The following is a 14,479-nucleotide window of genomic DNA, read 5'->3' on the forward strand; positions in this document are numbered from 1 at the left end:
TAAATGTCATTGACAGCACGTATTAAAATATTCTTGATCAAACTGTGCTTTAAAATGGAACAGGTTAAAATCATTGCTAATTTTTGAAAATCTAAAATTCTTTTGGCTTTAAAAAAATCTTGCATCTTTGCACATCTTGGATTCAAAATTTTTGTTTTTTTTTCTTTTCATAAAGGCTCACAGCTTGTTCTTTTTTTCTTCTTTTTTTTGCATTGATTCATTTCAAGTATTTCCTTGCGTATGCATTTACAGTACTGTAAAGTTTCCAATGCATTTCACTGAGTCTGGGCTGAGCTTAAACATAATAACAAATCTGAGATGTGCTTTTTCATACTATGATCTGTAGGTATGACTCACTGTAAGATACTTAGTTCTGGAAAAATATTGAATACAAATTTGTATGTCTCAGATAACTAACACAGCAAGTACAGCACAAGGCCAGAGTTAGAAAATTTAAATGCATTACAGTCTAGTCAAAAAGGAGAGGCAGTGAAAGAGGTGATAAAAAAAATGCCCGATATGACAAAATAATCCTGAATGGACAGCAGTGTGGATTTTAACGTTGAGATGCTGACAAAACAGTAGTTAGTGCCCTGATAGACAGTGTGTAGTTGTTTATCTTTTTCTCCAACTTTACATACACAGATGATCTGTAAACTACTAGTGGGGACCTTAAACATTAAGGACTGATTTGGCCAACACCAGAGTCATCTGGCTACTGGTTAGCCTTCTGGGGCTGACAATCCATTAAGTCAAGAATGCCCAGTGAAAAAGGAGTATGACCAGTCCACAAACGCTGCTGTATGTTTTAGCGATGGGAATTTCGCCATCTTCAAGTGCATGTAGGTACTGAGTGGTGAGGTTCTGGGCGGCAAGTAGGTACTGGGTGTTATTCGCAGGCAAAGTAGTCCTTCAGTGGGGCAAACAGGTGCCGAATAACTGGCACACTCCAGGACCGGCCCAGGAGCTTCTGCCGGGCTCCTCGACCCATGTTGGACACATCCGTGTAGTGAACTGGAAAACCAAAAATCCTAAAGAAAGGAGACAAGAAGTGAGAACTTGACAACAAAAACCACCAAAGTGAGCCTGAGCTCCACATCGGAAATAGCAACTGGTCAACAGGCTAGGACTACACATCGTGAGAGAGCTATATATAATTCAACTGTTAAATCAAGTTAAGCCATAAAAATCAATGATATGAAGCTCTTGTCAATGCCAGTATGTGGTAGTATAAGATGGTTAGTGTGAGATATTATAATTGCACCAAGATAAACAGCATCAGTACAGCTCTTTATTTAACATAAACGAAAGTTGTGTGTTGAGTAGAGTCAGGGTAGGGATGTGATCATGTAAACAGCTCACCTCTCCAGCTCTGTACACCAAAGAATGTCCTCCTTTCCATTCATCATTACGGGAAAGTGCTGGTCTTTGCCCTGTTTAATGGAGTTGGAGCGGGTAGTAATAGTACGCACCTTTCCAAACTGGAGAGAGAGAGAGAAATAAATAAATAGTAAGTAAGTAATTAGGTATTCAGTTAGTTAGTTACAGACCCAGGCTTTAGTACCTGGACTTGATACAATTGATTTTTTTGGTAATTCAGGATTCAGCATCCTGAGTACATAAAGTCATAAATATTCTCCATGACAATTTGGTGATGACATTCTAAAATAAACATCATCAGGAAAACAACATTTCCTTCCATTCTTTCCGTCTGGACCCAACAGTTCCTTGAGGATTAGGGAGGTTAAGGAAGATCTCGAGTTGTTTTTCCCTTACAGCATAACAGAGAAAAACAGAAGGGGTAAGTGACCTTGGCTACTCGGCCATGCTCCAAGCAGTCCTGAAGCTTCAGCTTATCCATCCCAGATGCACACAGAGGCCTTGAAATGAAAACACATTTACACAGGGTCATCAACCACAGAAACAGATAAAAAAACCTGTCTTTTCAGGAGCAAACATAGACTAAAGGGGGGAAACCCTTGGATATAGAGATAAAGGTCTGGTTCCAAAAGTAAGAGTAGCTGTCTTCCGTATTATCTTCAACAGGGAAAATCTGAAAGGACTAAATGGATAAGGAATATGTCCTAAACTTGATTTAGGCAATCAGGGAGCCAGGATATTATGATACAGTAGTGATGATACAGTATCTATAGCTGAGAGTTTGAGAGATCTACACACCTGTTCATCCCAGGCAGGTTACCCCAGAAGTACCGTGCCCGGTGTGCTGGTGAAACCTCTATGGCATCAATCATTACAGGATTACACTGTAACACACAAATACATTTTAACATACATTTTAATCTCAGATATCACAGACTGATTAGAGCAACTTACAACATCATAAAGATAATGTACATATATGTTGATGTTACATGCTTTTTGTACATGTCTGGGGTACTATTAGGGTCCAAACTTAACTTTTTTGGTATATCTGCCAATGGCTGGTAAACTGAAAAAAATTACTGGCCAAAATATTTTTCAACTGGCCATAGAACTATTCATAGATAAAAACTAGTACATTTTCAAAACATAAATTATATTGTGAATCAGACAGTGCATTAGTTTAGTATATTAGAGTTTCAGTCAGTGCTCAAACATTTCTATGCAGAATTTTAAATGGTACATCAAAATTCTCATATGGCGTGACTGTCTGGGACATGCTGTCCTCTGTTCACACTTGAATAAAATCAAGAGATATTGAAATAACTTTTTAAGTTTTTTAAGTTTAGAATATAGAAACATGTTTTTTTAGCAACACTGAAAATTCTGAAATCATGCATAACACTGGGACTAGCTTTAGTTAAGGAGATTTTGTCCAAGAAATGGGTTTCATTTGGTCTGACACCATAATTTTAATAAGCAATATTTTGGACATCATTGTGGAGAAAGGGTCCTTGGTCAGCCAGCTCAAGAAATGAGTTTTGCCCCGTCACTTTCCATTAAACAGCACTGTTTCAGAGCTCGAAGTTCAAGTTGATTTTTTTGTGTCTTGTGGTGTAACATTAATCACAGAAAAATGCAATATGATCTGAATTATTTTGTCATTGATACATTAAGAGCATTGTTGCCATTTGGTATTGAGTGTGCTACGAGAATGCTGGTTGATTTCAATTTGGCCACAGATTGACCTTATTAGATTAAACATAATATGGTGTGACATTAACTCATATGACAGTATTTTGCATGTCACACCGTATGATATATTAGTCACACCATAGTACAAAGACTGTATTTCGGGTAAATATCTATGTAAGCCTACGTAAGTTTTTGGACACCATTTTTATAATAAGCTGTTGTCTCCTATGAAGTGATGCACAACCATTTGGGTGTGACACTCAAAATAATGACCAAATAATGGTGAAATTGATCAAAAGAATATGTTGGAATTTTTTGTTATTTATATCTTGGTCTGTCAAAATTAACATAAAATATTATGGGAGATTGGGATGATGTCAGTGTATTCCATATTGTTATCAAAAACATCAACACATAGTCAAATATACTTAGTCAAAGGCTAGATTTCAGGAGACATCAGGAAAATGATGTTATATGTGATATGTTTTCTTTAGAAAAATGTTCTTTTTACATTTTTAGAGATATATTTTACATTTTTGGAGAACATATATGATGCGTCACACTACATGACAGTTTGTGCAATACAACTATACAATTTCATGCCTTATACTCAAAGATTTTTTTTTCTAAATTTTCATGCTTAATTTTAAAGTCTGGCTACATAGGCTGCCTCATTGCCGAAATATCCTCTTGGTGTAAATATCATTTGGGAATACCTGGTAAAACAGAGGATACATTGAATTAGTAAGTATTAGTAAGTATTTTAAACAGCAAAGAGGAAAAACTGACCTCTAAGAAACGGGAAATATCCCTCTTGTCATTGACACCCATGGCAACCACATTCTCAAACATCCAGAAAAAGGGACGGTCCTCTCCATCTTTGGGCTTGGCCTCACTGAGAAGGCGGTAGAACTCGAAAAACAGCCTTCCTGTCCCCTCTGAGGAATTATGATGATAAATACAGGGTCGTTCAATTCTAAGTATGATCAGCTAGCGATGGTTCAATCTTCTATGTGATTACGAATGACAAAGGCACATAAAAAAAAAATGATAACATAGCTAACACAAATATGTTTTCCACAAGTATAAAGGGCAATTCAGATACTGCAAATTAGTTAATAATTTATGTGGTATTCATTAGGTTCTGTACACTATAAAATCAGAATCAAGACCCCTGAACTTTAAATAATGTACTCTCAAACTCTTGTAATGAAGAATGTTCTGTAACAGCTAAAGACCCATGTCTGATGGGCCAACTGCTAAACGAAACAAAGCCCAAATGAAACATGATATCCTGCAGGACAGCTTATCGTAACACAGAATTCTTCTCATTCACCAGCAGTAGGAGAGAGGGGCATTCTTACCATACAGACCTTTCCTGGCTGGGTTGACGATGGACAGGTCATTGCATGGGCTTCCACCAATCACCAAGTCAAATGGTCCCCATTCGGCAATCTGTAAAACACAACAGTACCATCTACTGTTAGCTTTTGTGTACTGCTTACTCATTTCTTAGGCAGATGGAGTAGTCTATAGACCATTTCAAACTACTTGGATAAAAGAGAGGTTCTTATTACTTTGTTATCTAACTGAACATGACAGTTATTTTTATCAAAAGTGGTTACAATACGTACAGCTGTCATAAGAATACGAAACTTACGTTTTTCTCTGTATTTATTTCTTTCCTTTTATTTCCCTACTTTTAACTCATAAGTGTTAATGGTGAAGTTATTGTAGTAGTAGCAGTAGTACAAATTTTATTTCAGTCCATATTAACATTTTATCAAAATGAATGCACAAAGAAATAAATAAATAACAATAAAGCATTAAGTTCAGAAGAAGGAACGAAAAAGTATTCACCGAAAAGGTGTAGGTTGAAACTTTAGCTGATTATATCTACCCTTTTTACATAACTTATTCTAATAGGCAACCCTTTCACTACTTATTCAATATCATTAAAATCTCAAAAACATTAAGAGAAACATTATTTTAGCAGGAGGTGTACATGAATGTTCTTCAGCTTTGTGGGAAACAGTGAATAGTCCTGTGGACAGCGTGGAAAATCTGGGCAAATATCCATTTCCTATCCAAGTTATCATTGCTTAGTAGAGCATGGAAATCATGGGTGCCTTTACTACACACATAAACACTTTCTTTATGGGCCATTCCAGATTTGTCTGTGCAAGGAAACACATTCACACAGCATTACACACTCATCATTCACTCTCGCATACACAATCAGTAGTCACACACGCAAACACAAAATGTCATACAATCCTTGAAAAAACAGTTGGGAGTTAACCTCCCTAATCCTTAGCACATCTGTGTATGTCAGTGTCCCTGAGAGTGTATGTCAGCAGCTGGACTGTACTCATACACTGGAGTCTTTTCACTTTCACCCCCACCCCCACAATCTTTTTTTCTTTTTTGTTCTTTCCCTCTCTCTCCCTCTTCTCCATAGGAACCCTTTTCACCCTACATAAAGGGTGGAGGGAAAGCTTTGCTACTGTGCCCCAATCCCATAGTCAAAGATCTCACCACTCCCAGAATGCCTCAGGGTAGTTTTGGGGGGCAGTAGGGTCCCTCCTCCCAATTTATCCTCTCTCCCTCCAGCCTGTGCTTCTTCACAAAGGCTGAATGGGTGAGTGAGTATAGTAGGATTTTGTGTGTGTGTGTGTGTGTGTGTGTGTGTGTGTGTGTGCGCGCGCGCTTTGTGCTCTGGCCCTGACACCATCACAGAGTCTAAAGAGGATCCTGCCACAGCAACTTTGTTGAAGGGGCACAAGATGTGTGGTAAGAGTGATGTGTGAAAAAAAAAGAAAGAACAGAGAAAAAAGAAAAAAAAAAACAGTACAAACACCAGAGAAAAGAGGATGCAGAAACAGTCACAAAGGTACAGAACTGGAGGTGAAGTGATTAATCTTATCAGGTAATGTCTAGACAGGTAATGGTCCATTACCAGCAGATAAAAGGGAGCTTTGAGGATGTGTACAGTGTGTGTTTCCAAGAGGGCTCAACAATAGTAAACTGTAGTGTGTGGCAGCATTACACAACGATTAGGGACTCTTGCAGTGACAATTCACACATGCTCACAAAAGAAAGCGCATTTTCAATTCCTATAACACAGAGTTTATTTGCTCCGGGACATTTTTTCCATACTAGACCAAATGAAAAAACACTCACATTTTTCCTTGTTATGTTACGCACGTCATGGACATACTGAATTTTTCCTTCATGTCGAACGACTCCCACGGATATCGAATCCTCGCACACCTCTGATGCAATGTACACATCTACCTTAAAGCCGAGTTCCCGAAGTACTAGGTAGCCTTAAACACACACACACAGACACACAAACCAAGGAAATCATCATTTTTATCTGGCATGGAACTGTTTTCCTGGGAGTGGCACCAAGGCTCTCAGACATGGGTTTCTATAAACCTGCTTTGGAAAAATGTCTGTTGTCAACAGCACTACACAAACTAATAAAATTAATGAAAGTGGGTTGAATTATAGCCATTAAAATATTTGAGTAAGCATTAACAAACACAGATATCTTTCCGAAGAACATAATCAGACACTTTTAGTGATCCGTTACGTGTTTACAGCAATAAAAGACTCAAGCACAAACAAAAGACGGAGGCAACTGGGGGAGAAAAAAAAAGAGATCAGGGACGCACCTGTGGCAATGCCATCAAACAGTGACAGGACTCTAATGGGTCGTCTCTGCTCAGCTGGGACAGCTGGGTAAATTTTTGGGCTTTCCTGTGTAAAAAAAAAGAGTCAAACACACTAAGAGACTAATTTATAATAATATGGCTGAGATTTTGAGGCATTTAAAAATTACAGGGTCCGAAAATCAAACATTTTTATTACAAGTGCTCAGTGTTTTCCTTTCACTTTTCAATCATGTTCAGTTATTCCTTCTTAGTTCTCTGTGTACAAACATTTTGGTGAATTGTCAGGTCTAACTCACTAATACCACTTTGGCATCTACCACAGAGCCTAGGAATCTAGACTGAGGGAGAAGAGAGTGTTGTTATAAAGGACACAGGAGATTACAGAGTGTTCAAAGACATTAGAGTCAACTGAAACTTCAGCTTCCTGTGAAGCACACTGCGGCCTTGAGAATTTAGGATTGTCCTCTCCTTTAATAACAACACTCCCTGAGGGTCCTACTCTTCACCTTTCAAACAGAATCTGTATTTGTATGAATATACTGTTCATTAAATGATTGCTGTGAACTTACAAATTCCTGCCCGTTGTCATTGACGAAGAATTCCTGAAGTTTGAGGCTCCAGTCGTGGCGTCGTTTCAGCACTCCATACTGCTGTATTGGCTGGCACATATAACAATACCACGGGTCCAAATCACGAGCGCTGTTAGCTGCGCCAGCGCCCACCAGGATATCCAGACAGTCCACACAGAAACATCTGAGAGAGATATCAACATTTTGTCAGAGTTCAAGTCACACCAGGCTAGACTAGTACCAGAGTGATCTGATAGAGAAGGAGAAACATGAGAAACAAAGATAACAGAGTAATAAATAAAAAAGAGAAAGAAAAGAAATGACATGAATCAGGTTGAAGTGTAGAAAACTGTTGAAAGAGTCTGAGACAGATGAATGAGTGAGACACTAAAGGACATAAGAGGGTGAGAGGGGTATGAATGAGTGTAAAGTGGTTCTGACCTGCAGCAGTTGGCGTTCCCGCAGAGAAGCACCTCTCGACCTCCACAGCACACAGTACAGTAGGACTGATATCCGTCATCGTCATACATGTAGGAGATCTCAAGATACACATCCTAACACACACACACACACACACACCAACAAAAGGAGAAACACACAGTCAGGACTTACACACTGATATTCAAAGCACTTTTGGTGGTTACTCCCCAGAGAAATAGTCTTGAGCACACTCACACTAATTCTGTATTTGTGAAACATGACATTAGTCAGGCACTCGACAATCCATAAGAACTTAATGGATGCATTACAAAGAAATCTATCAGTATCCATCATAGTTGGAAAATTACACAGGACTGGTAATACGACAACACAACGTGATCATGTTTGTCACTTTTGTGATACGATCACATTTGCACTGACTGGTTGTCATTCTCTCTGTGATATAATCGATGGTGCTGATTCCACTAACAACTTGCTCAGACTTGTGTAGGAGCAGGAACAAGATTCTTAAAACACACAATGGGGAATTCAACCCACCAAGCTATTCCAAACAGTAATAGGAAGTTCACCTCACATGAATTTCCCAAAGAATTTACTTAGAATCCTATAAAGTTCCTGTAAGATATGTGAAAATTCCAGGAACCTTCAGAATGTTCTGAGAAAGAGTGTTTGAAAGTTCTATCATGCCTCATCCAGCCAGCTGTCCATAAAATAAATAGAAAAGCACCAAAAAACAAATTCGCCAATGACATGTCCATTGATACAGTTTATGGTTTTATCACGGTCTTCTCATTTCCTGACTTATTATGACGTTTAACCTTCTGGTTTTATTGACAATGGAATCACTGAAAACTAGCAAGGCAGCTTGTCACCTGGTTGAAAACTAGCCAGTGGAGAGAGTGCTGAAAGCTCTAAAATGCTCCAAAAATGTGAGGACAGAGGAAACAGTACCTTGCAGGTTTGGCAAAGGCCTCCTTCAAAAAGCGGATGAAAGGTTGCTGCTCTTGTCTTTCCACAAGAGAGGCAGAATTCTGATGCAGGAGAAGAAAAAGAGGAGAAAAACAATCAAAAGATCCACGATCCTAGTCATTTATGGAATAATATGCACCAACATGTAATCCTGGATCATGTAATGTTTCAAATGTTGCTTACCTTCTATACTTCTGTGATTCTTTAAAACTTCATGAACCATTTGTTCTGAAATTCACAGAGGTAAAAGAAACAAACTCCTCAGAAAACACTCCAATATCTTGTAATGTACACCAATAAACATTTAGGGAAATAAATGTAAAATGCAATAAAATTCAACATTAAACACTAAAAAAAATGCTTGACTATAGAAACTCATCTTTTTTTTTTCTCTGCCTGGCAACATGTAACTTTCGATCTCCCTGGTTACCCTAATTGATGTCTGTGTGAACACTAACCTCTGCTGTAGACATCATCAATGACAGGTTTGGCCTTGCACAGGCTGAGCCTCTGTCTCTTGGAGGTTGGGTAATAATCAGGCACAGTCATATCCAAGACCTGAGGGTTCAACGGACTGCTCTCTGCCAAACAGAGAGTGAGAAGAAGAGTGAGAGAGAGAATGAATGGAGAGTGAGTGAGCGAGAGAGAGATTATACAAACAAGTTTAGATATAAATATGTTTGATAATTAATTTGTGTTTTCCTCTGAAATTCTAAGAAAAAAGAAGGGAGTGGTTTCTACCTTGGAAACAGGCCTGTGTACAACTCATGCACTTACGGTTAGAAAAATCAATGGAATTTCTGAATTTGTGGACTTGAACTGCCTAACTTAACAAGATATGGGACTCTAGTGCCTCCAGCAAAAAGCAGTGTGTAGATAGATCCATTGTAGATCCATTGCAGTTCTGTTTTGGTTCTGTTTTATAATGTTGATGTCACTTAAAAGTAAATGTGAAACCAAGTAAGACTTGTAAAGAGAATATTCACTGATACAGGTTTAGCAGCTGAACGGACTCTGTTTTCCAAAGAAAATGGCTGAGGAAGATTCCACGGCACGAGTAGGAATGACCTTGGTAGCAAAGTAACAAGCTAAGCATCAAGAAACTGCACTCTAAAATAGGAGAGTAAAACTATGAGTTGCCTCTTGAACCTTTAATGATGGAGAAAGTTGGAGATTAAAGATGTCGACAAAAAGGAAGAAAGAAACAGAGAGGGAAAGAGAAGGACCTGTCTCTGCTGGTATGTGTTTGAGTTGCCTGTGAAAAAAATCAAGGCTGCTGGTTCACATCCCACAACAAAATTCCATTATAATTCAGTTACTGAGTCAGCTTCTAGGCTGATTCCCTATGTGAATGACAGCTTACATGATGAATATGGTCAGATGTTGCAACTAAGCTGAGAATTAAACAAATAAGTTTGGTATGACATCATTACAAAAAAAAAGGTGAGCAATTTCTGCCATGAAACCAGACACCACGTAGCCTTTCATTTAGCTACACTGAACTTCTGACTCATGTACAGCAATCATAGAAAGTAAATGTACAGGTACTTTTTATTGAAGAGGTATGTTTTCAGATTCATTTCTGATGTCTGTCAATCTGAACTGTTTTTGGAGAAAGAGGATCAGTCACTAACGGACACAAGTAACTTTTATTTGTCAATTCACTTGTTAGATGATCCGTCCAATTTTCACAATGACCAAAGAAAAAAGGCAGAATTTCACAGCTTTAGTGCAAAGTTTAGTCCATTTTTATGTGGCAATAGAAACAGAGAATCAAACAGAGAAAGGCCGGAAACAGAGAGAGGAAGCAAACTTTATCAGCAGGAGACACAATGACTGAAATGTTTCCAGGGAGGACAGACACTTTTGAAAGAGTGTGCATATGCACCTAAAGATTATGTAAGCTTCATACTGAGCAGAAAATACAATGGTTTATAATTACAGAGGTGGGTAAAAGCTTACTGAGAACACAAATCTCATAATACAATCTTTCTCAAATGCCATGTCAAATCTTGTCTTTTCAAATGCCATGTCAACACTTTTTCCTCCACACAAAACCAGAGAGAGCATGTCAAGAAACTATACTTAAATTATGAGAGCAATGTCGCTGTACGATGAAATTAAGCACTATATAAGTAACTTTCAAACAGAGTCACAAATACAGTCACTAAACTTAAGGTGTCTGTTCGCTTTAGCTGTCGCTCACTCTGTCTCTCTCACTCATTGTCTAAGCCGCTTATCCTAATTAGGGTCGCGGGGGGTGCTGGAGCCTATCCCAGCATTCATTGGGCGAAAGGCAAGGAAACACCCTGGACAGGTCGCAAGTCCATCGCAGGGCAGGTTATAGCTGTCAGCTATTCCTTAATCTGACAGGAAACAGTTTGCCAATTATTTCTAACTTAACTGTTTTCCAACTGCACATTTGCCCAAGGCCTGGTATTTGGTATTTGAGGTACTGAATGACTGGGCCCTTTGAAAAGTCTCTTCGTTGGCCTCTTCCTCTTTAGCCATCCTCTCAGTGCTCCCTTTGTGCTCTTCATTGAAGGGATAAACAAAGACTCAGAACCATTTTGATGTCATGTTTGTTTAGTATAGCTTCAGCGTGCTCAGTCCTGTCAAGTCCAATAACTTCAGTAGAAAAGGACACAAGGTAAAAGTGTCTTGTAGTTTTGGGACATAGTCCAGCCATTCAGGTATTCCAAAAATTTATCTGATGAAGGTGAGCTTTGCCTATTTGGGATGACTGATAAGCTAGCTAGGTCCTTTTATGCTTATATTGCTGAGTTAATCTCAGTGACTACATGATGCGTCAGATAATAAAAAACTGAGTGCAAACGTGAAGGGATTACAGCTCAGAGGGCCCTGGAGAAAGAGCTGGGCTGGCTGAAGTCCTGAAAAAATGGCTGGTTGACATCTTGGACACTTTAATCTCTTTGCGCACAACCCTGATCAACATTAGCCTTAACAAATCAGCACAGAGGCAGTAATGAAGGTTGCCATAGCATCCTGTCTAGGACCAGGACTCACCAGAGTTCTCAGTGGGTTTGAGGCCCTCCAGACCTTTGGGCAGGAAACCACCATGTGCCCAATCCAGCATGGGCTTCACCTGGTCCTCAGGGTTGTCTGATTCACACAGAGGAAACGTCTTACCAGCACGTATACCGGCCACCTGACAGGCACACAGACAGACAGAGGGAGAGACAGATTTTTAAATAGGTTTGACACAGAAAAATCCAAAGAAAGGAGAGATTAGCGAGACAGAGAGGCAGACGCATTCAGAGAAACGGTATTGGCTGGAGGTTGTGGATAACTTCTCTGCCCAAGGTATGTTGTCAATAACTCAATAAAACTAGACCAAGTGTATGCAACCCTCCCACAAAGCTACAAATGAAGCAGGATCTTTTACAAATGTAAATGAACGTCTTAACATTCATTCAGATGTTATTGAAAAACATGTGGAGACTCCAAAGCAGTATGTTTTATTAAAACAGTATATAACACTACAGAGGTGCATTCTACAGGTGAGATGCACAGGTCAAATTCCGGGTGAACCACACCCATCAGCTATGGCTGGGAGCCCACGGGAACACAGCTGGCCCTTGGTCAAGGAGATCAGAGTCCATCACTGCTGACTGCTATGTGAGCTGTAGTCTTATACAGTTGCAGGTAACTGGCCTTTCCAAATTTAGAGAGAATTGAGAAAAATGTCCCAAAAAAATGAAAACGTGAATACTATATGATTAATTAACCATCATTGTTTCAGAAAAAATGAAACAAAAGGACAGGATCAGCTAAGTCCAAGAACAGAGGCTATGAGCATGTCTAAGCTTGGAGTTTAGTTGATTAATAAAGATTCTCAACATGAAGTTTAAGGAAACGTTGACGGGGAATTCTGGTGTATTGGAGAGGAAAAGGTTATGTTTACTCTTTTATACGGCTGCCACACATGCCAAACAAGGTGCACATGTGAGACACAAACACGCACACACCTGGCTGCAACAGAGATAGCAGAAACTATGGCCTTTGGATAAGACTGAGCAGGTGCAGTAATAGAATAAAGTCTATGATTATGGCCACATTAAAGCTCTCAGTCACTTACAAAGTAATCCTGTTTTGATCTCTACTACTTTGACAGTTGTAACTGTAACAAATGCTTTCAATCCACACACACAAACACTGCTCATGAATGTGATCCCTGGAAAATGAAACTGTCACGCTTACTTCTCAAAACATAACAAAATCCCGTTCTCTTTATTGGAAACACACTCTCTCTCTTTCTCTCCCTCTCTCTCTCTTTCACACACGCACGCACAGGCACACAGGGTTCTCCTACCTCCAGTGCCTGGAACACAGCTCTACGATAGGAGGCTAATTTAGTATAGGAGGACTGACTGAAGAACTTTGGGAAGGCAGTGATGGAGTCCAGTTTATCAGCTGACACCTGGAAGACAGATGCATGCAGGTAGTTCAAATTAAAACATCAACAATGGGAAGAAATGTGCAACTCTGAAAATCAGTTATTTTGAAGCAACTTGAGCCCCTGAAGTGTAGTCACTTTTTGATTATAAGTGGCAAGTTGTTAGAACTGTATTACCTAGGTCAATGCATTTATGACTCACCATAGAGATGCATGAGGTAAAATAAGGGTAGTTCTATATCTGGTCACTTTAAGACAGCTTTCTGTGAACTGTAAGTAGTTCATCAGAATGTTCTGGATATGTGAGTGCTTCAGATAAAGTCACGGTCCTCTGAAATGAACCAGTCTCAGATCATTACAAGAGGAGGTCTAAGTTCAGTTTATTTTAAGGTACAGGGTGGTTTTCTTTCTATGCCCATTGTGAATATAAAGCTCTCCAGGTTTGTTTGTTTTCAGAACCACTTTTGGCATGAGTCTTTTGATACAGAGCTTAAAGAGACCATTAATGTATCCCGATCCTTTTTCAGGAGGTGGGAGAGTGTGAATACAAACCAGACTCACTTATTTGTCTTTTTTTCCCTCTTGGCTCAATTTAACAGGATTATAAAATGGCAAGATGTAAAACCACTTTGAATAAAGATAGTCCATCTTACCTGTCTAAATCCCACTCGTCAAACACTCTGAAGAATAACATCGCATTACATCCCTCTCAATAATTTAGCGGGTTCCATTGAATGCTTCGGTTTAAAAGGATAACGAGTAACTCCCATTTAGCATACCGCAGCTGATTATTTTATGTCTGTGGAAACTCACCTCAGAGAACTTGCCATCACCAAACCACTGCAGCCAGCGCATGCCATGGGTTGCTTGCCTCTTGCCTGTGGCACGCCAGCTAACCACGATGCCAGGCCACCAGGAGAAACCTTTAATCTTCCCCCACACTAGCTCTCCGACACCAAAGCCCTTATTGTCCTACACCAGAGACAGTACAGCAACAATTGAGCGAGAGAAAAGGAAGACAGTATGTGTGGAAGGGTGCTGAAAGGTGAAATAAGAGATTGGATACATTGGTAAAGGCAGAGGACTAAGAGAGGGTTTAGAGGTTTTTTTGTTGTTTTTTTTTGAGCTGTTGTACGTGTAGATTTTCGCTTTAAACCACAGGCCAACACAGCTGACTCTGCTATTCACCATTTCTATGTCTGTAGACTGTTTGCAGAAGACAGTGATAAACGTGACTCAGGTCGCTATAGCACCCCAGCTGCATGCATGTGACTGTTTGTGTATGCATATGGACATAAAGACTTCTATATAAGTTCACAATAACTTTG

At 39.4% G+C, this 14,479-nt stretch overlaps 1 protein-coding gene across 2 annotated transcripts in view; it reads right to left on the minus strand.

Moving 5' to 3' along the window:
* Positions 1 to 797: 797 nt before the first annotated feature.
* Positions 798 to 14,479, minus strand: part of dnmt3bb.1 (DNA (cytosine-5-)-methyltransferase 3 beta, duplicate b.1) — a 31,096-nt gene continuing 17,414 nt past the window's right edge. For both annotated transcript variants that reach the window (XM_030768151.1, XM_030768150.1), the window contains 16 exons: positions 13,965 to 14,123; positions 13,068 to 13,175; positions 11,762 to 11,903; positions 9,193 to 9,315; positions 8,918 to 8,962; positions 8,717 to 8,796; positions 7,766 to 7,878; positions 7,325 to 7,508; positions 6,756 to 6,840; positions 6,259 to 6,404; positions 4,440 to 4,530; positions 3,865 to 4,013; positions 2,179 to 2,264; positions 1,811 to 1,880; positions 1,363 to 1,481; positions 798 to 1,031 (listed from right to left, as the gene is read on the minus strand). In XM_030768151.1, the coding sequence (XP_030624011.1) occupies positions 890 to 1,031; positions 1,363 to 1,481; positions 1,811 to 1,880; positions 2,179 to 2,264; positions 3,865 to 4,013; positions 4,440 to 4,530; positions 6,259 to 6,404; positions 6,756 to 6,840; positions 7,325 to 7,508; positions 7,766 to 7,878; positions 8,717 to 8,796; positions 8,918 to 8,962; positions 9,193 to 9,315; positions 11,762 to 11,903; positions 13,068 to 13,175; positions 13,965 to 14,123 (1,842 nt within the window). In that variant the 3' untranslated portion in view covers positions 798 to 889. The remainder of the gene's footprint in view (positions 1,032 to 1,362; positions 1,482 to 1,810; positions 1,881 to 2,178; positions 2,265 to 3,864; positions 4,014 to 4,439; positions 4,531 to 6,258; positions 6,405 to 6,755; positions 6,841 to 7,324; positions 7,509 to 7,765; positions 7,879 to 8,716; positions 8,797 to 8,917; positions 8,963 to 9,192; positions 9,316 to 11,761; positions 11,904 to 13,067; positions 13,176 to 13,964; positions 14,124 to 14,479) is intronic.

Source organism: Chanos chanos, chromosome 3, assembly GCF_902362185.1.
Source record: "Chanos chanos chromosome 3, fChaCha1.1, whole genome shotgun sequence".
Taxonomy (NCBI): domain Eukaryota; kingdom Metazoa; phylum Chordata; class Actinopteri; order Gonorynchiformes; family Chanidae; genus Chanos; species Chanos chanos.